Genomic DNA, 20,919 nt, shown 5'->3' on the forward strand with positions numbered 1-20,919 from the left:
ATTTATTTAATCAATATGTAAGAACTATTTCATTACTGCAACATTGACTTTAATATATTTTAATCAATAATATTTTCTTCTGATATAAAATCCTATTTATTTGGTTTATTAGGTACTTAACATCACTCCAAATACATTGTACCCAAGTTATACGACCTGGAATACTAAAAGATGGTGGATGGAACGTTTGTCATGATGTTAAATATAGACCACCAGTAAATTGTCTTGTATATGACTTTGGGTGAGTATGTTGAATTTGTTATTTATATAAAGCAAGACAACACCGCTGAGCCTTATGTCTTTGGGTGAGTGTATTTAATTTGATAATTTATATTAACCGAGACAGCAAAGCAGAGCTTATGTGTACATGACCATGAAAAGATAGCAGACTTGTTTTGTATTAGGTATTTTAACTATTACATTTAAAGGTACCAAAACTATTTCTGACATTTATCTTGTATACATTAACTATATTCAATGCCTCTAAGTTTATAAGAAATTTAAGGTTTTTGCTGGCATCTGCTTACATAACTTTAACTATCATGCCCTAGCCTTGATTTCACTCAAGTTCGTGTTTCAAGTACAGACAAAGTCATAATCATTTAAGAAGTCTTATATCTAAAACAATCAAATTAATTAAAAAATCAACGACTCCAAAAGAAATAAAATTTGTAGCAGGTAGGGTATACAATAATTCATTCCTTACTATTTCATGATAGGAAATGATTTCCTACTATTTCAGGATTGAAAATGATTTCTTACTATTTCAGGATTGGAAATGATTTCGTTTTTGATGATGACATAACGAAGATATATGGCTGTGAAGTTCATGGTTTCGATCCAACGTACGTATTATTAACGTTTATTGTTAAATGTTATAAAAACCTGTTGCGAATAAACTCATCATAGATACCAGGACTAAAAATTTATATTTACGCCAGACGCGCGTTTCGTCAACAAAGGACTTATCAGTGACGCTCGAATCATAAAAAAGGTTTAAAGGCCGGATTGTTAAAAAGTTATTGAATTATGCGGTTACTTAGCTGAAATCAATTGATGATCAACACTAATAAAATCGTGACTTGACAACAAGGATCGGTTACATAAGCTAGACATACGGAAATAAATCTGTTACATGCAACTCACTGTCAAAAGATTATCATTTCGAAGGATTTAGATTTGGATGCTTCATGCTTTGTATATACATTTGCCGTATGTGGTGAAGTTTCTGTCCATTGTTCGTTATCTCATTTTCATGGTTCAGTGACTATTGAAAAAAGATAAGATTATTGTCTTTTTAATATCTCTCTTATTGTGAGTAATAGGAAAACTATAGTTAGTAGGTTCGTACCTTCCTATTAGTTTTTTTTTTACCTGATCTCGACCGTATGTCATGAATTAGTGAACAAGATAAATTGTTGTGGTCAAGTCCATATCTCAGATATTTTAAGCAATGGTCTACTGTATTTGATGCATGGAATGATTGTAATGTTTACTTGACTGTCGTATATGGTTCGTCTGATTTTGTTCTCATTTTCGTGGTTCAAAAGTCGAGTGATTTGAAGGCATATACGTCTTCCTTGCAGGGTTAATTTTAACTTTACCTCATTTCTATGGTTAATTTTTCATTAATAAGTTTTTATTGATTGGTCCTTGTTTTAGATAGAATAAGCACAATATACGATATAAGACGAAAACTGTTAGTTATTTTAAAATGAATATTACCCAGTTCAATAGTGATCTTATATCAGTCCACATGTAAACTAGCAGAAGAGGTGCAAAAGATACCAGAGGGACATTCAAACTCATAGATTGAAAGTAAGCTGACAACGCCATGACAAAAAAAGATAGTACACAAGACACAACACAGAAAACTAAAAACTTAGCTAAACGAAACCTACCAAAAACTTAGAGTGATCTCAGATGCTCCGGAAGGGTAAGCAAATCCTGTACCAGATGTGGCACCCGTCGTGTTGCTCGTGTTGCTCTTGTTATTATAATATTATAAAGCAGGTAAATAGTCTAGTGCGTTATGTTTCTTCATCAAAAGGGAACGGTATTGTAGTTACAACAACATATGGAACAAATCCGATATAATCTGTAAAACGAATATTTTATAACGGTCTACCAACTCGTGATGGCGTCCGTAAAATTTACGAAGGGATGATTTTTACTTGGTCCTTGGTTGAATAGCTTCCTTGTGAGCAGAAGCAAAAAACGGTGGCATTTTTTGTAAGTTTCAACGCAGTTCGAATTCTTCTTTTCTATTTCCATTATCTAATATTTATTGTAATTTGTTGGTATTTAAGCATGAAAATGAAATCAAGGAGAAGATCTGAAAAAGCTTGGTTCCACGATGTTGGTATTGGAGAAGTTGAATATACAAGACGTAACAAATTTAAGATGTCAACATTCCAAAATATTAGTAAAGCTCTTGGTCATGAAAATGTAAGTACATGTTTTGTTCTGGGAGGACTAATATTTCATTATGGTATACTTGAACTAATTTAAGAAAAGTCTTTCTTTAATCTTACCAATTGACAAGTGTACATATATCTTCCAGGTTTACTTTTATGTCGCACAAAATGTCGACGGTTTAACAAAATAATTTCAGTTATCAGTAATAATTTTCATAGAAGTGTGATCATTTTTCTGCAAACTTTTCAAGTTTTGGCAATAAAACCAGAAATAAACGAGAAAGTACAGCAATTTATATTGTCATTTGAAAGAAATGATTAAGTGTCAATTTGAAATTGACACAATGACATCTTCTGACAGTGCTGCTACATCAGGAAAATTTAACATAATGACGCCATGTTTTGTCAAAACTAACTTCCCTTTAAAAAAGGTATGTTATAAAATAATTATTCATTACTACTATGTATAAAAAAAAAACTCATCATAGATACCAGGATTAGAATTTTATATTTACGCTAGACGCGTGTTTTGTCTACAAAAGACTCATCAGGGACACTCGAATAAAAAAATGTTATAAAAGCCAAGTAAACCAGATGTAGTCATCTCATATCTTCGTAACTGATGCCGCACAGATATGAGAAGACTACATCTAATACATAAAAATATGGGAAATATTGATAGAGAGAAAAGTCATTAATTGTTTTCATGACCATGATTCACAATTTAAAATAACAGCAAAACCTACATCATAGCAGTAAATAATGTTTAAGTACCTGTTCGTTATATGGCGTATTTATACATTTCAAGCTGTTATTTCGTAGTGGATTTCTTTTAGACAATAAATTCAAATTAAAAAAATCGCAGCTGTTCTTTCTCAAAAAGATTTTTACAGTGAAGTGTAATGCTAGTGGGACAAATAATATCAAAATTATGGAAACGTCAACGTAATTTCATCCCCTTACTTAATATTTCACGCATTTAATATCAAGAAATAAATTAGGAAAGTGTATCCAATTAAAAATCAAAGTTATACACTGTTCACACTAGGGACTAGACAACGAAAACCAAAGGACGATAACTGTGTCCTTGGACCAGTTGTTGTCCATTTGTTTGATGTGTTTTACCATTTGATTAGGACCTTTTCGTTTTAAATTTTCGTCGGAGTGCAAATTTTTGTGATTTAACTTTTTTTTTATTTTCATCATATAATGAACCAAAATCCAAGGGTTCTGGAAATTGATAACGAGATGCAAATTGACAATCAAAAAGTTCAAAATTGAATTTTACCAATGCTTTAAGATAAAAATTGCAAATAACAGACAGATAATTTCAAGCATTCATTTTTGTATAACTTTTTTTTTTTATTCCTGTCAGCAACCAAATAAATAATTAGGGATACTCAAATTATTTGGCCCCTCATATCATAGTTTTAATGGGGAAAAAATACTTTTGATGAACTGATACTTACAAAAGGAAGAGAGAACATTTTTAGTTATTTAAGTACGCAGTGTGCTCATTACTTATTACGATGAATACGGGATCAGTAAACCCCACATGAGACGAGAGCGAGCTTAACTCGAGCCCCATATGGAATTTACTGACTTCGTAAATATAGTGTGAAATCACTAATACTCTAGGTATTTTTTTGTTTATCTTACTAACTATCTTAAGTCGAATTTCGGATTATATGAGTGATCATGTCTTCGATATTAAGATCTATTTCCATTGGTCTACATAAAAACAAATACCAACAATAAATAATTGGTCAGCTTTTCATGTGTTTTCTGTATTTTATTTCAATCATTTAGCATCAATGTTTTAATCTTTTGTCTGGGCGAAACATTTCAGATTTATCTTCATAGCAATGTACCTGACTGGGTTTTGATTTAAAAAAAAAGACCACTGAATAGATATTAGATACACACTGTCTATGTGTATTCTCTTTAAACCAACGATATTCCTAAAAGTGTTGACCATGATACTTGTAAGCTTTTGTGGCGGAAAAAAAATAATTAACAAATATCCAGTATTAAATTGTAATTATGTTCTCTTTAAAGTTATATGTACTTGTGCATACATATTCTGCTTGTTATATCTGATAAGAAGTTGAATTTGTTTGAATGAGTTGGAGGACAGCTGTGATGGTTTCGAGTTTTGGTATCTCCTTATCATTAAAGAAGTAAAACAATAATGATAATGTTTAACATATTTAGCTTGCATATTATGTCAAATAAATAAAAATTACAAACAGAATATAGAGAGGATAGATTTTGATTAATTTTGCTGAAATATATTATAGATATAAGTAGATGCGGTATATGTGCCAATGAGACAACTCACAACATAGAAAGAAACACTATAAAATATCAATTGAAATGGCTTTACTCAGTCAAACGACATATTAACAGTAGTGGACAAACACTGAACAAATAAATATGATCTATGATACAATGTAAATACAAAGTCAATACAATTAGGGGTGAATAAATAAAAGCAAAAGTAGTATACCGCTGTGAGATGTTAAAGAATTAAAAAAAACACTATATCCTTGAAACCAAAAAGCCGCCATATACAATGATATACACAGGACAGGCAAAGGAACATAATTTTGTGGTAAGGTATACAGTTTAAATGGAGAATGGAAATATTTTTTACATGTATTCTTATATGTGAAACTATATCATCAATGTGTTCGTTGTGCAGTAAATACATTTCGTTTAATTACCCGTTGCACAGAATGCTCATAACATCCCTTAGATTTAGCTAGCTTTAATTAAATATAAGAAGATGTGGCATGAGTGTCAATGAGACAACTTTCATCCAAGTCACAATTTGTAAAAGTACAACATCATAGGTCAAAATAAGGTCTTCAACGCAGAGCCATGGCTCACACCAAACATGTTTGCGCTTTTAGTTTTGCCATAAGGGACTCCGTTTTGAATTTTCCATGGATTTTTTTTTATTTTTTTATTTTTTTCTACTTTTAACAAAAGTTGGCTTTGCTTCAGAATTTTACAAAACATAATGTAACATTTTGCTTGGTTTTTGTTTTGAGTTTGTAATTGTCTTTGACTACACATTGCATCTTTCTTATACTAAAATTATCTAACACGGTTTAAGATTGTTAATTAATCCCATGTCGGTTTATATTCTCTGGCATGCGATATTTTCGGCTTCTCGCAAAATAGATTTTAGCAAGCAATTTCTTTGTACGAACTTCATAATTGGCATCCTGACCTTGTCATATCGGATGACTTTTTGTAGAATTTTATTTGTACTTCAGCTTCGAATCCATCCAGGAGTTCAACAAACAGTCCCTTATTTGGGAAGCTCGCCAGTGGCTAACCTTTATCATATATTACGTTTTTAATATACGAAAAAATGATCTTGATTACAGACCAATGATAATAGTCTGTGATAAATAAATTGCTTTATCATTTGGTCGCTTTGGCAATTACATCTAACTTTATCTATTTAAGTAATAACTATGTCTTTTTCAGAGAAAAATGGACATTATTAAAATGGACATTGAAAAATCTGAATGGGTCAGTATGCCAGTTATGATCAAGCAAGGATATTTTAAAGATGTAAAACAGTTTCTTATTGAATTTCATGCATATCCTGCTGTGTCCTATCTGTTGCAATTGAAATCATTATATGATATAGGATTTAGGATTTTTTGGTACCATAGAAATCCCTTTTGGAAAAATTTGTTTGTTCACAATGATACTCAACACTCTGCTTGCTACGAGGTTCATATGATGAAAGTTGATGTGTAGAACATGAACTGACATGGATAACAAAAATTTGATTTGACATAAAGATAACCATTCCACTACAGAAGGTGTTCTAGTTAAGTGAGAACATCTAAACAACGCAGATGGATATGTTTCACTGAAATGGATAGACTGATGTGTAGCTGGAATGTATTTATTAATGATGTACTGTTTTCTTTAAAATAATATTACATGGTACTAAATAGAAATGATCAGAACTTCTATTTTGTAATTTATGTGATGCAAAACATGGTTTTGTACAACTATTATCGTTTTAATTTTCTTTAGTAAACCCAGCGAGAACCTGGTTGCGAGTCTTATACTACTCATTCCCCTGTGTTTATTTTTATGCCCCACCTACGATAGTAGAGGGGCATTATGTTTTCTGGTATGTGCGTCGTTCCGTCTGTCCGTCTGTTCGTCCTTCCGTCCGTTCGTCCCACTTCAGGTTAAAGTTGTTGGTCAAGGTAGTTTTTGATGAAGCTGAAGTCCAATCAACTTGAAACTTAGTACACATGTTCATTATGATATGATCTTTCTTATTCTAAAACAAAATTAAACTTTTGACCCCATTTTCATGGTCCACTGAACATGAAAATTAAAAGTGCGAGTTTCAGGTTAAAGTTTTTGGTCAAGGTAGTTTTTGATGAAGCTGAAGTCCAATCAACTTGACACTTAGTACACATGTTACTTATGATATGATCTTTCTTATTTTAAAACCAAATTAGACTTTTGACCCCCATTTTCATGGTCCACTGAACATAGAAATTAAAAGTGTGAGTTTCAGGTTCAAGTTTTTGGTCACGGTAGTTTTCGATGAAGTTAAAGTCCAATCAACTTGAAACTTAGTACATATGTTCCCTTTTGGTTGATCTTTTTACTTTTATGGCCAAATTATATTTTTTACCCAATTTCATGGTCCATTGAACATGGAAAATGATAATGCAAGTGGGGCATCCGTGTACATTGGACACATTCTTGTTTGTATAAACACTAAATATGTTAACATATGTAATAATTAATTCATCATATATACCAGGCTTAAAATTGTGTATGCTAGACGAGCGTCTTGTCTGTAGAATACTCATCAGGGAGGCTCGAAAATAAGTGAGAGACGCTAAATCAAAAACAACGTTTAAGAGCATTATGGACCAACAATTTCTCAAGGTTTAGAAATATACAGCTAAGGTTAATTGGGTTTGCAGTTCTTTAGTATTTCGGAGGGATGCATTCGAAGGAATTCTAAAACAAAATGGAGCGATCAATATAGTAAACCAGTTTTGTTTATGAACTCTTTCTACATGTCAACTTTTCGCTTCATCATACATTTTCGATTATATCAACTAATATAATAAAGAAATCTACTATCCTCTAGTTTGTGTTTATCGTCTAGTTTTACTTTTATGTAGTACAAAGAGTCCCATATTTTATCGTATTCATATATATAATCATTTAACAATTGTACCTGTTAAATAGATGGAAATTATTGATTTGTTTTGGATGTTAATCTGTGGTTTACATGTCGAAATGTACTGCTAGTATCATATTATTTATACATGTATTTTCCTGTCCTGAGTGGTCTTGCATTTATTTCTACTGTATTCCTGTCACGTAAAGTGGCCAATTTAACTGTATTTAAACATTGCCATCTTAGCGAGAGGTTTTGCTAGCCATAAAATTAGGTTTAACCAACCATTTCTTCTTTAACATGTCCTGTACTAATTCAGGATTATAGCAGTTGTTATTAAATAGTTATTTTCTATGTATTTGCATTAACGTTTGTTTTTGTTTCTCTTCAGTGTTCCTGTAATTTCGTTGTTTGTTTTCCTCTTATAGTTGATGTGATTCCCTCGGTTTTAGTTTGAAACTCGAATTTATTTCTCTCTGTCGATTTATGACTTTTGAACAGCGGTATACTACTATTGCCTTATTTATTCTTCACTATGATTCCCAAGTTGAAATAACAGATCCTATATCACATCATAAGTGTTCGGATGCATTAACTTATCTTGGTGTCCATATTTGTCATCCAGCTTACGATGTATTTTACATTTCCTGTTATTAAATATACATTGTGTTATTTTTATCTTATTATGAAGAAATTCTGAGTTTGGGACAGTGCTAACAAATTGCTAATTGGTAGACAAAAGATTCCAAATTATATTTGACCAATTTTAATTCCTACACAGACATGCATTTTACAAAATTCCTTTTTGTTTCATAAATAATGTTTTGTTTAATTCATGAAAAACACTAAAAAAAAAGAATTAGTGTTCTAAACTTACATTAACCCTTGTGTCATAGTAATGAAAAAATATTTTGATTGATTTTTTTGGGTTTTTTTTTTTATCAAATAGTACTTTGTGAAGGAAGGGAGAACATAGTTATATTTGCATTTTTACAATAAAATCTTAAACAAATTTATAGCTCTTAATATGTGTTAGCTTTTGTGCAGGAACTAAATAATTCAAAAATATCCTTGTATTAAATGATATATTTTTTCTGTACAAATTCACATGTACTTGTGCACAAAGACACTGCTTATTCTATCTGGTTTGAACACATAATTTCTTAGATTGATTTTGAGTATCGAGATGATGGTTTTGTGTTTTTGTACCTCCTTACCAATAAAAAAAGTAAAACAGTGACGATAATTTCGGTCTATTTCTGAAATTAATTCTTACATACTTTTGATTTTTTAATCCTGTATGCTAACATTGCCCATGTAAAATTTTAAAATTGTTTGTATAAACATTGAACGACAAAAACATGTGACGTATAAAATTTTCTGACGTCAAACACGCGAAGCAATGAATGTGTTTGTAGATAAATGTTTTTGTGTTCTGTTAAATTGTTCCTTTTAAAATTGTTACACGATGATGACTGCTGTACCCATATTTTGACTATTTTATTTATTATGTCTGCTTAGTTCACGCATCATTGTAAATATAACGGAATTTGATGAGACTGTCAACAAAGTGAGAGGTTTAGCGCTATAAAACCAGGTTTAATCCATCATTTTCTACATATGAAAATGCCTGTACCGACAGTTCTTGTCCATTCGTTATTTATGTGTTTTGTCATTTGATTTTGCCATGTGATAAGGGACTTTCCGAATTGATTTTCCTCTGAGTTCAGTATTTTTGTGATTTAACTTTTTTTTTATACATATTCAGGTTGCAGCTCGCTTAATGATGTAAATTAAAATAAAATGTCAAACAGTATATTTTGCAAGTAAACTGCATATTCTAATTGACAACTGACATTTGTCACATGTAGTCGAGGAATGGGTGATCAAAGTGTAATTGTGCACATTTTGTTGGTTAACCCGGTATAAAGACTGCTCAAACCATCCTCATTAAAGAAGGCTTACATTGGCTATCTTCATTGGCTTGAGGTAGAGGGCAGGGTTGAGATCTCATAAAAACATGAATTTTCTGCCGCCAAGCGTTAAATATATCTGTGGAATAGGTTTATTTAGAGGTATCGAGAACCAAGTGGTCTACGCAGTCAAACTACTGTATCATTAGCATACAAACACTGTGGTGTCGGATTCAAATCCCGCGCGGACTAGGATGAACAGTCTGTCTGCAAAAGGTCGGTTGTTCTTTATAGCCATTCCTCTACCAATAAAAAAAATGACATCAACGAAATAGAACAATAGCGTTCAAAGTGGCGTAAACACAAATTAATCAATAAATCAATCAACAATTTATTTTCAGTGAGCAATAAATAATTAAAAGGCAATCACTTTTACAGAGAGTAGAAAAATGGGAGAAAAAAACGGCCTTAGTAGCTAAGTAAAAATAAATGGTCGACTTAGAATAGAACAAAACAGTATCAATAGCTTAGTTAAAAAAATATAGTCACCTTTACATTCATTTGTAATCATTACAATGTTTGATAAAAATAAATTTCAACAACCAATTTTAAAAATTCAAGCTTCATAGTTAGTGTTCTAACTTTGTTACATCGGACGACTCGTACACTTTTATTTTAGTTGTACTTCAGCCTATAGAATTGTAAAAAAACAACAAATACTTATTTTGAAAAAAGAAAATCTAACCACATGTTAAAATGCCTGTCCCATCGTCAGGAACCTTATCAGTGGCTTAACGTTGCCATATAGTTGGTTCTAATATAGGAAGATGTGGCCTTAATGGCATATATTTGATAGCTCTGTTAAACTGATTCACATGTATCACATGGACAATTGTCTATTGTTAAAGACCCTTTATTTGCATTAACATGTCTCTGGATAATTTTTTTTATCATTTGTCGCTTTTTATCTATTTAAGTGATAACTGTGTCTTTTTCAGAGTATTATGCATATCATTAAAATGGACATTGAAGGCTCTGAATGGGTCAGTATGCCAGTTATGATCAAGCAAGGATATTTTGAAGATGTAACAATGCTTCTTATTGAATTTCATGCGACGCCTGCTGTGTCTTTTCTATTGCAATTGAAATCATTATATGATATAGGATTTCGGATTTATTGGTACCATAGAAATCCTTTTTGGAGAAATTTGTTTGAACACAATCTAACTCAACACTCTGTTTGCTACGAGATTCATATGATGAAGGTTGATGTGTCAAAAAGGAACTGACATGGATGAAGAACCTTTGATTTGACACCGAAAGGTTTTCTTGTTAGAACAAATCATGAAAATGAGTATGTGTACTAAAATATGGATCGCATGATGTGTAACTGGAATGTATTTATTGATAATATCCTTTCTCCTATTGAAAAAAATGCAAGGTATTATAGAGAAAAAATGGATTAAAACTGTTATTTATTTGATACAAATGTGTCAGTTTTTATATTTTTATATTTCACAGTTTCTCGTGAAAATCAATAAAAAAAACTCTTTGCACGAAAATATTTTGAGTGTTTTTCACATTCAATTCTATAGCTATATTAAGTGGGTTTTCTTTTTATCTAAAAGAGGGACGAAAGATACCAGAGGGACAGTAAAACTCATAGATTGAAAATAAACTGACAACGCCATGGCTAAAATAAAAAGACAAACAGACAAATAACAGTACAAAAGACAAAACACAGAAAACTAGAGACTAAGAAACACGAACCCCACCAAAAACTTGGGGTGATCTCATGTGCTCCAGAGGGTAGGCAGATCCTGCTCCACATGTGGCATCCGTCGTGTTGCATTATGTTAATACAAATCTGGTAAATAGCCTAATTCAGTAGGTCACATCCATGAAAAGGGAAGGGTATTGTAGTTACGACATAAGAAACATATCCGATATCATTTGTGAAACGGTTATTTCATAACGGCAAACCAATTCGTGATGGCGTCCGTAATTGTTTTGCGGATATGCTAAAATGTGTTCTCAACTAAAATTTGTAATTCTCATATGCTTAAAGAGAATTTTTTGACAATTTTTGAATTTTTATGGTAAAATTATGTTGTATTCTACTAAATTTTTCAATGTCCAGAGAAAATGTTATGGCCATGTTCCATATTTGGAATATTTCTACTATATTGCATTTGTTTAAGTATCAACATATGCTCATTTTACCAAAAATCATACTGATTCATTTATTTCTATGAATATTAGATGCTACATAATGAATTTTATTGGGTCTTAAAGATTATGGATGCTCTCTCGATTATATTAATAACTTTTGTAGTTGTGAAATTGTTTTGTATAAAAAGCACTTCTTATTTCTGTACATAGCATATTTCAAAAAAGTGTCTGCGGATAATGAAGAAAACGATTAAAATTGCATCTTCACCTTTGATAGATGCTGATGTAATTCTTTTAATTTCATATTGAATACCTCAACGTTTGGATGCTGGCTTCCAATTATTTATAGATTCTGGCATCCCAACATATCCGGAAACTGACATCCCAACATATCTGGATGCTGGCATCCCAAAATATCCGGATGCTGGCATCCCAAAATATCCGGATGCTGGCATCCCAATATATCTGGATGCTGGCATCCCAAAATATCCGGATGCTGGCATCCCAATACTTTTGGATGCTGGCATCCCAAAATATCCGGATGCTGGCATCCCAATATATCTGGATGCTGGCATCCCAAAATATCTGGATGCTGGCATCCCAAAATATCGGGATGCTGGCATCTCAATATATTCGGATGCTGGCATCCCAAAATATCCGGATGCTGGCATCCCAATATATCCGGATGCTGGCATCCCAAAATATCGGGATGCTGGCATCTCAATATATTTGGATGCTGGCATCCCAAAATATCCGGATGCTGGCATCCCAAAATATCCGGATGCTGGCATCCCAATATATCCGGATGCTGGCATCCCAAAATATCTGGATGCTGGCATCCCAAAATATCGGGATGCTGGCATCTCAATATATCTGGATGCTGACATACCAAAATATCCGGATGCTGGCTTCCCAAAATATAGGGATTCTGGCATCACAACCTTGCAGACATGTACCATTTTTCATTATGACACGAATTTAAATGCTGCTTTCTAATCAATTGGATTTTAGTATTAATCCACCAATATATCACACAGTACATTTCCTAAGGTTTTGATGTGTGTTTAATGCATATGAAAACAATCAAGTAAACATAAAAAAAAAGCTACTGATGAATGCCGGGAAGATTATATTTTTAGTCTTTGTTCATGTCCAGTGGCCAGTTTAATGCATATTGAGAATGTGACATCATAGGTCAGAGTGTGAAATGTATACTTGACCAACAAACTGAGTCTGAATTGTAAAGTGCTAGTTGACCATGTGAATGCTGATGTCAACAATTTATATATTTATAAAACTATGTCAATGTACTACCGGTAAGTTTCCAATAATTAGCCAATTTTAATGTTATTTTTCTGAATTTGAATACCATTATATATATGTAAGACATGAGGTATACATGTTATTGACTATTGTGGTCTCGAGACAATACATTTATATATGATGACATCAGGACTATAATTTTCAAATCTGATATGCTCATGTTTCGAATGTTCATAGAATTTTTTTTTTAAATAAGCTTAATGCAATTGCCAGCTGAAATCATATCAAGTTTAGTAGTTTCCATGGCTTTCAGAAATCAACTGGACAAAATTAAAAAAAAAAATGCTGCTCATCTTGTATGGCATTTTATCAATCAAATGAATTTGCCCAATGACCATCAACCTTGGGAATTTCTGATGAACTAAGTCATCCAGGACAAACACTCTACAAAACGGATTGGTGACTGTACCTTTATTAAAATGCTAAATATGAGGTGCGTTATATTTAAACCTGCATAATAATTTTGTTTTGTGTCTATGAGAAACCCCATTGGCATCCAATGTATAAATTAAGGAGATTTGTTTCCCGCAATTGCCTGTATACAATAAAACGTGTACCACAATGCAATATTTAAAAATAATCTAGTATTGATACTAGTGCACAGTGTCTATGATCTGTACGTACTGGATATTGTCAGTATCTCTGGACTTGCTGTATACATCTTCCAATGAGTCAGTACATCACGTCAGGATCTTCTAGTACTTGAGCCTTTCATTTTATTAACAAAACTTACATTTTCTTTATTACAATCATTATTAAACTTGTATCTTTTTTCTGTATTTTAAAATTTCAATATTTGTTAATCATTTAATCAAATCAGTTACACGAACTGGAACTTTCAAACTTTCTATTATCATGTATTGCTAGTGATCTGAAATCAGCTGGAATCACAAAAGATCTTGTGCTGTTTGGATGATTCGTCGTCTGAGTTTAACCTGTCCAATAACTATAAAGTGTTGCGATACATTAATACACAACACATGAATAGTAACCAGAAAGGTGAAGCCACTTCTTTACAAATGCTGAAAAGAGAAATAAATAATTATATGAAATATTATCAACAATAAATTTTCGTTGTAACATCACACCACTAGGGAACGAAAAAACGCATTATTATTCGAAGAAAACCTTCATTTAAACTTCTTTTAAATTAAGTTTTCCACACCAATATATGCCTGTTGTTACTATTCAAAACACAAACATTTGACATATGAACCACTAGTTCAATTGATTTTTTTATGGAACAACATCCAGGTCTATACTGTACATTATGAAAGGGAGAAAAGTGGTTTTTTTAGAAATACATCCTACATGTATTTAGCGACTTTCGTGAAATTTAATTCCCATCTAAGGGTGTATTCGGTTAACAGCTTTTTTGAATTTGTGTGTTGTTTTTTTATTTTAGCCTAGTCCTGGAACACAAAACTCTTGTAGCGATATTTACATTTTCCTTAATTTTCGTATTTTCTTTTCATTTATTTTGCAAATTTGCTATATATATGCATTGCTTTTATTATCAAGCTTCCACCGAGCTTCGTTTAAAAAAAAAAGTAATAAATCACGAAAATATCAGCTTAAAATCATTTATGAAAAGATGACTCCGAGGCATATTTGTAAGACTAGCTTGACCCATAAAACTATACATGTAACCTATTATTATTAATTCCTGCCAGTAAGCTAAGTACAAAATGTATATATATTAGAGTAAATTTATTTTGAAATCGGTAAATCTGTTATGTATGATAAGCGTTTCTTTCTTTTAAAACATAGTATTTCAAATTTTACATTCAATCTGATTCATATATATATGACTATGCAGTATGAGTTTTGTTCATTGTTGGAGGCCATATGCCGACATTTAATTGTAAACTGCTTAGTCATATTAGTGCTACATTATTTGGTCTCAGTCCGGTGGAGAGTTGTCTCATTAGCAATCATACCATTACTCAAATATTACTCGGACTCCAAACGGCTGTTTTGCAAGACAAGCTAGGCCCATGAGCGTAGGAAGTCAAGACTCGGAGTAATCTCGGACGGGCACAAGTTAACTGGTTTTAGACCCTTGCAAAAAAAAGGCAAACACATTCAATTTTCTAGACCGAAAATCAATCTGAAATTAAGTTTTTCATACTTTATTTTTCTTGAACTCAAAGAACTCTTACCAGTGATGCATTTTAATGGTTTTCTTATAGGTTGTCTAGGGGTAAACAAATTAATTTTGCGGACCCAATATTTTTACTGGCCATGGCCATATTGATGGTGGTTAATCGTCTCGGTGGGGTTTATGTCGATAATATTTTTGTCAAAACTATTCAGAACTTCATGAAAAAGTACATATTTCCATAAAGCAAAATAAAAAAAAATGTATACTGCACTCGTTCTATTTGAGCAGTCAAAATATGTTGACTGTATATTTCTATGTCATATACAGTCACTGACCCGATCAGTGGCGGGTCCAGAATTTTTCCTAAGGGGGGGCCCGCTCCAGTCATGCTTCAATGATTCCCTATATAATCAACCAAATTTTTCCCACGAAAGGGGGGGCCCGCGCCCCCCCCTGGATCCGCCTATGCCGATATCACTTTTCCTCATGAATATTTAAATAGAAGTTGCCGAAATAATATTTAATTATTCATACGACCTCTTTAACCTGTTCTTGTTTCCAATGCATACAACGATGCGTGGAACGACTCAACCTTGTTTCTTTTGCAATTATTGGAAAAACATACATATCATTTGTTAATATTTTTTGTTTGCAACCTATTAATCATTATGTTTTATGCTTATGATTGATATTTTAGTCCATACTCAAACGATTTCGTTCACCATCGAGTGTGGAATTCAACAGGTAAAAATGTACATTTCATTGTGTTGTATATTTCTCCGCGAGCATGATATGAGGCCTTTTTAAAGGTGATTTTCCCCAATATTTAAATCAAATAAATAACCTAAACGCATTAAACAACAATTGAAATGTTGTTTTTCTTTAGATTGCAGTATAAAGACAATAATAGTGCATTGACTTGACATATCAACAATATAAGGATTCGGCCCGAAACGGGGAAATAGCTCGGCACAGCCTCGCATTTCCCCGTTTCTAAGCCTCATCCTTATATCGTTGATATGTCAAGTCAATTCACTATTATTGTCTATATATGTGTATTTCCTATTTCCATACCTACCCTAATATAGAAATAGTCTTCCTTCAAGTTTTTTGGTAATTTGGCACTAATCACTGTTACAGTCATAATTTCTCTCTCATAGACTCGATGTAAAAAAAATGGTAAAAACTGTCATGTAGTCATATTAAAGTATGTCTGTCTCGGCGGCTCATCGCTACCATAGGCGGATCCAGCCCCCTCCTTTTTCGTGTGAAAAAAATTGGTTTATTATACAGACTGAGGTAAACACTAAAAGATGACTTTAGCGGGTCCCTTTGTTATGGCAGTCAGTGCCCCCCCCCCCCCCCCCCCAAATCCAATTTATAGAAAGTTCTGGAATCACCATTGGCTACCACAAACGGATCGAAGTGCATCGGCCTCCCCGACAACATGGGAGAATCTGGCGACTGACATTAATCATTGTTGCCTAACCATTTAAGCCTGTAATTCCTTCTGGAAGTAATCAGAATTATATTTATATCCGGCTGGCGTATCAAGTCACTGAAATGCGTCCGAGATTGCTCGGACTTCAGCTGTTTTGCAAGACAAGCTAGGCCCATGAGCGTAGGACGTCAGAGTAATCTCGGACGGGCACAAGTCAAATCGTCTCCTATAGAAAAATTCGACATCTGATAATATATATATTTGAAACCATTACAGACATACAGTTGTCGAGTTGAGTAGAATATTCCTTATGAATGGCTAAATCTGAGAAATCTCGGACTACGAAGTGCATGTAAAATATAAGCAAATCTACTTTGTCTTACCTGTATGAGTAGCGTTCTATTGCGTACATGTTTCTGTTATATCAAAATGATAATAAATTGCGGCATACTGGCCAAAGAAGTGTTTTTCGTCCTTCCCCTTGCAACCATGTCCACTTCGCCGATTTTAAACATTCTTTTTACATGACGTCATGCGGGTGGGATTTGCCGCAATAAGCGTAGAAAAATAGTGCAAGCGCTTTCAGTATTAAACAAAAGAAAAACTAACAAATAAGAGAATATTAAAAGGGTTACCTGTTTTTATTACTTTTCAAAAAATATTTATATCGGTATAAGTGATTCTTGAGATTTGATTTCTTATCATGTTTACTGTCTCTGCATGAATCTCTACGCATGATGGTAAAACACCTCTTACGTCATAATATCCCTGACGTCATTAGATAAAGTGTTGGGAGGAAAACAACAAACGGATTTTTGTTGTTGTTTTATTTTTTGCATTACACAAAATTATGCAATGGAGAAATTCGGCCAACAGTATATCAAACAGAACTTGTAGGATTACTGCATTCGGATATTTTGCGATGTCTGCACTCCTACAGTTTTGGATCCCAGCATCCAGCTTTTTCGGGATGCCAGCATCCCAATATAACGGGATGCCAGCATCTCAATATAACGGGATGCCAGCATCTCGATATAACGGGATGCCAGCATCCCGATAAAACGGGATGCCAGCATCCCAATATGACTGGATGCCAGCATCCCAATAAAACGGGATGCCAGCATCCCAAAATAACTGGATGCCAGCATCCCAATATGACTGGATGCCAGCATCCCAAAATAACTGGATGCCAGCATCCCAATATGACTGGATGCCAGCATCTCAATAAAACGGGATGTCAGCATCCCAATATGACTGGATGCCAGCATCCCAAAATAACGGGATGCCAGCATCCCAATATGACTGGATGCCAGCATTTCAATATATATAGGAAATCCAGCATCCCCAAAAAATAAAAAAATATTTAAAAAAAAATATATGCAAAACTAGCATCCTAGTAAAAGTAAGATGCTCCAGTACATTATTATTTTAACAACAGCATCTACATCAAATTTTAATGCTGGAAGCATATAAAATCAAACAGACAGCATATGTACTATAAAAAGATGCTACCTTATACAAAATATTAAAGCAATAAAAAAATTGAGAAATACTTTGACAAATTATTCAAAATTAGCATCTTTTCATTGACATATGCTATTTCCTAGTTATTTCACGGAATGTATGAAAAAAACTGTACATGAGAATTTGAAATTTTAGTTGAGAACGCATTCTAAATAGGATGCTTACAAGTCTTTAGCAATTTTTCCGAAGCTTTGAGTGGTCAAGTTTTTAGTTGTTGCATTCATTTAAATGCGTGTTTACTTGTGAATTCAAATTGAAATTATAATTATCTAAATCAATATTCCAAGGATTAAAAATGACTTCCTAAATAGAGGTACAATAATCGAAGATGGTTTAATTGACTAGAACGTCATTGAACTAAACCTGTAAAGATTACCTTTTAATTAATCATGTTGTTGTATTTTTTTCTCCTTAAAACAGAGTCAAAAAATACCTAAGGACCAGTCAGCATACCAAACACAACATAGATGCATAGACAACTGAGCTAAATCCATAAATGCATTTGTATTGACATCAAATTTAAAGTGTCTTTAGTTTATTTGTATCATTGGGTTGCTGTCTTATTGATGAATACTCCTATCATTTAAATTCCTCAAAAGTAAAAAGCAAAAGGAAAGGGATGACTAAAATTATTTTACTTGTTACAATGCCCAATATTAAAGGCAAATCACTATCAAAGCAATCATGATAAAAAAAACTGATTCTAAGGAGAAGTGCATAAACTAGGAGATATATATGCGCATGTACAACGTTCAATATAAAGTTTCACACTTTACGGAAACTCAAATCAACCCTTTTGTCGGAAAGTTTGTTCGCAACTGAACCTCATTTTCAGCGTTTGTGTGCAAGTCCATATATGAATTAGATTTACTTGTATCTGTGTTATCTTTTATCATTGTTACCAAAATGTAAGTTGTTTAGTGAGAGTGTCAATGTATATTCGTTCCGTCAGAACAATAGGAAATGTATAGGTCCAGTTAACATCATTGGTCGAAAAATTTCAAGATTCAATGCATTAACAAATAATAGTACACAAAATACAATATAGAAAACTTAAGACTAATCAACACGAACCAAAATCTGGGGGTCATCTCAGATGCTCCGGAAGGGACACAATCTACGACATTGCTTGGATTGAAAACGCCTTGATTACTAACATCACTTAAATACTATCAACAAAACCAAAACCTGTTAATTATTTGTTGTCTTCTTTTCTGTATAATAATTATCAATATTAATAATGAAGAGAACGAATATTTTATAAGGCATCCCGTAAAATCGTTCAACCGTATCACAGAGTAAACAGAAGTGGACAATTGGTGTATATCATTGTATAGGGTATCATGTAAAATCATTCAATCGTATCTCAGAGCAAACATTAGTGAACACTAAGCGCATACATACATTGTAAACGCTTAATGAAAAGAGAACTGTTTTATTTATCATAGTGATCGATATTGAGTTATAGACTCAATACGTCAGGGTTATATGGTTACAGCATTAAAAATGACACGGTGTAGAAATTCAAAAAATGTAAAAAAGAAATACCGAATTATGCAAAAGTTAAAATCAAGTAAAACAAAACTAAAAGTAGGTGTGTTGTAACAACACAAATGCAACCATCTAAAGCTTTTCGCATGAAGTCAGCTAACAGATTCTAAACACAAACTTGTCATTACTCTCTAATGTACCAAACATCAGCTTACGATCTGTAAACTGGATTTGTAAAATATCTTTATACTCTAAATTACTAAAAATTATATCAAAGTTAGCAGGCATAATAAAACTTACGGTCAACCGTTCGATTTAAGAATGACTGGATAGCGAATATCCGAAATGGGTAAACGCCCCATTTACAGTGTTGTTCCCATGATTATTATTTTTTATATAATAATTTGCATACAAATTAATTTACCCATTAGATTAAAATATGTTATACACAATACACCTTTATTTGATACTTTTAGTAATAAATTAGATCGAAACGTTAAACATTTACTTAACGTTTCGGTTTCTTGGACATTTCTTTCCTTTGAACATACTTTATTTGTTTCAAAAGGTAATCACGGATTTTTGTAAAAACATTTTGAGTATCATCTTTACATAGGCATGTCTTAAAATTTATGTAACGCTTTGATCTTTATAAATAATATTTTTTATTACATGTTCATGATTTGGAGAAAAAAAAACGACATTTGTGGACGATATTAATGATATTTAAAAAAAAAATATTGGTGATTTGTTTATTTATTTTGGTACTAATAATTTTTATACATAATCGATCAAAATTTTATTTTAGAGAAATCCAATGACTCTTTTTCTATGTATTGATTCAATCAATCAAAAAATGCATTATCTCCAAATACTTTAAAGTTTGTCGTCGCAAAAAGTAACATGTTTCGTTAGCTAATAAGGCTAATATTGTTCAAAATATGTTTTTAAAAAGTCATTATGAATATCAAACTTCACTTGTATTGTAAACTTTTTGACAATAAGGAAATATGTACTGGCAAATCACTAATGAGATAACAACACAACAACTGAACAAACACATTAAGTGCATATGTATGGCACGCCGTATATTATAAGATATATTATACAAATATAGCCTTTGTATGAGGTCGATACAAGGATATATTGACCTGAAAGAAGTATATTGACTGAGGACGAAGTCCGAGGTCGATATACTTCTTTGGGTTGATATATCCTTTATTGACCTCATACAAAGGCTATATTTGTTATATTATTAATTTCCGACCATGTATGTATCAAAATCGTCATTTAGGTTTGTTGGAACTTTATAGATATTACATTGTCTCTTTGACAATAACAACATATTA

At 32.5% G+C, this 20,919-nt stretch overlaps 1 protein-coding gene and 1 long non-coding RNA gene across 5 annotated transcripts in view; one reads left to right on the top strand and one right to left on the bottom strand.

Annotated features, from left to right (window-relative positions):
• Positions 1–11,077, top strand: part of LOC143048935 (uncharacterized) — a 32,064-nt gene extending 20,987 nt beyond the window's left edge. For 3 of the 4 annotated variants that reach the window (XM_076222791.1, XM_076222797.1, XM_076222795.1), the window contains 4 exons: positions 113–241; positions 771–845; positions 2,310–2,448; positions 10,514–11,077. In XM_076222791.1, coding sequence (XP_076078906.1) covers positions 113–241; positions 771–845; positions 2,310–2,448; positions 10,514–10,804 — 634 coding nt within the window. In that variant the 3' untranslated portion in view covers positions 10,805–11,077. Of the gene's footprint in view, positions 1–112; positions 242–770; positions 846–2,309; positions 2,449–5,918; positions 7,569–10,513 lie in introns of those variants that run through there. The other variant, XM_076222804.1, reaches the window with a different exon arrangement.
• Positions 9,412–19,301, bottom strand: LOC143048971 (uncharacterized). Its single transcript, XR_012969968.1, has 2 exons — positions 19,268–19,301; positions 9,412–9,817 (listed from the first exon to the last, which is right to left on the bottom strand). It is a non-coding gene; the product is annotated as an uncharacterized LOC143048971 (long non-coding RNA).
• Positions 19,302–20,919: the final 1,618 nt, after the last annotated feature.

This window comes from Mytilus galloprovincialis, chromosome 1 (genome assembly GCF_965363235.1).
Source record: "Mytilus galloprovincialis chromosome 1, xbMytGall1.hap1.1, whole genome shotgun sequence".
In the NCBI taxonomy this organism is placed as follows: domain Eukaryota; kingdom Metazoa; phylum Mollusca; class Bivalvia; order Mytilida; family Mytilidae; genus Mytilus; species Mytilus galloprovincialis.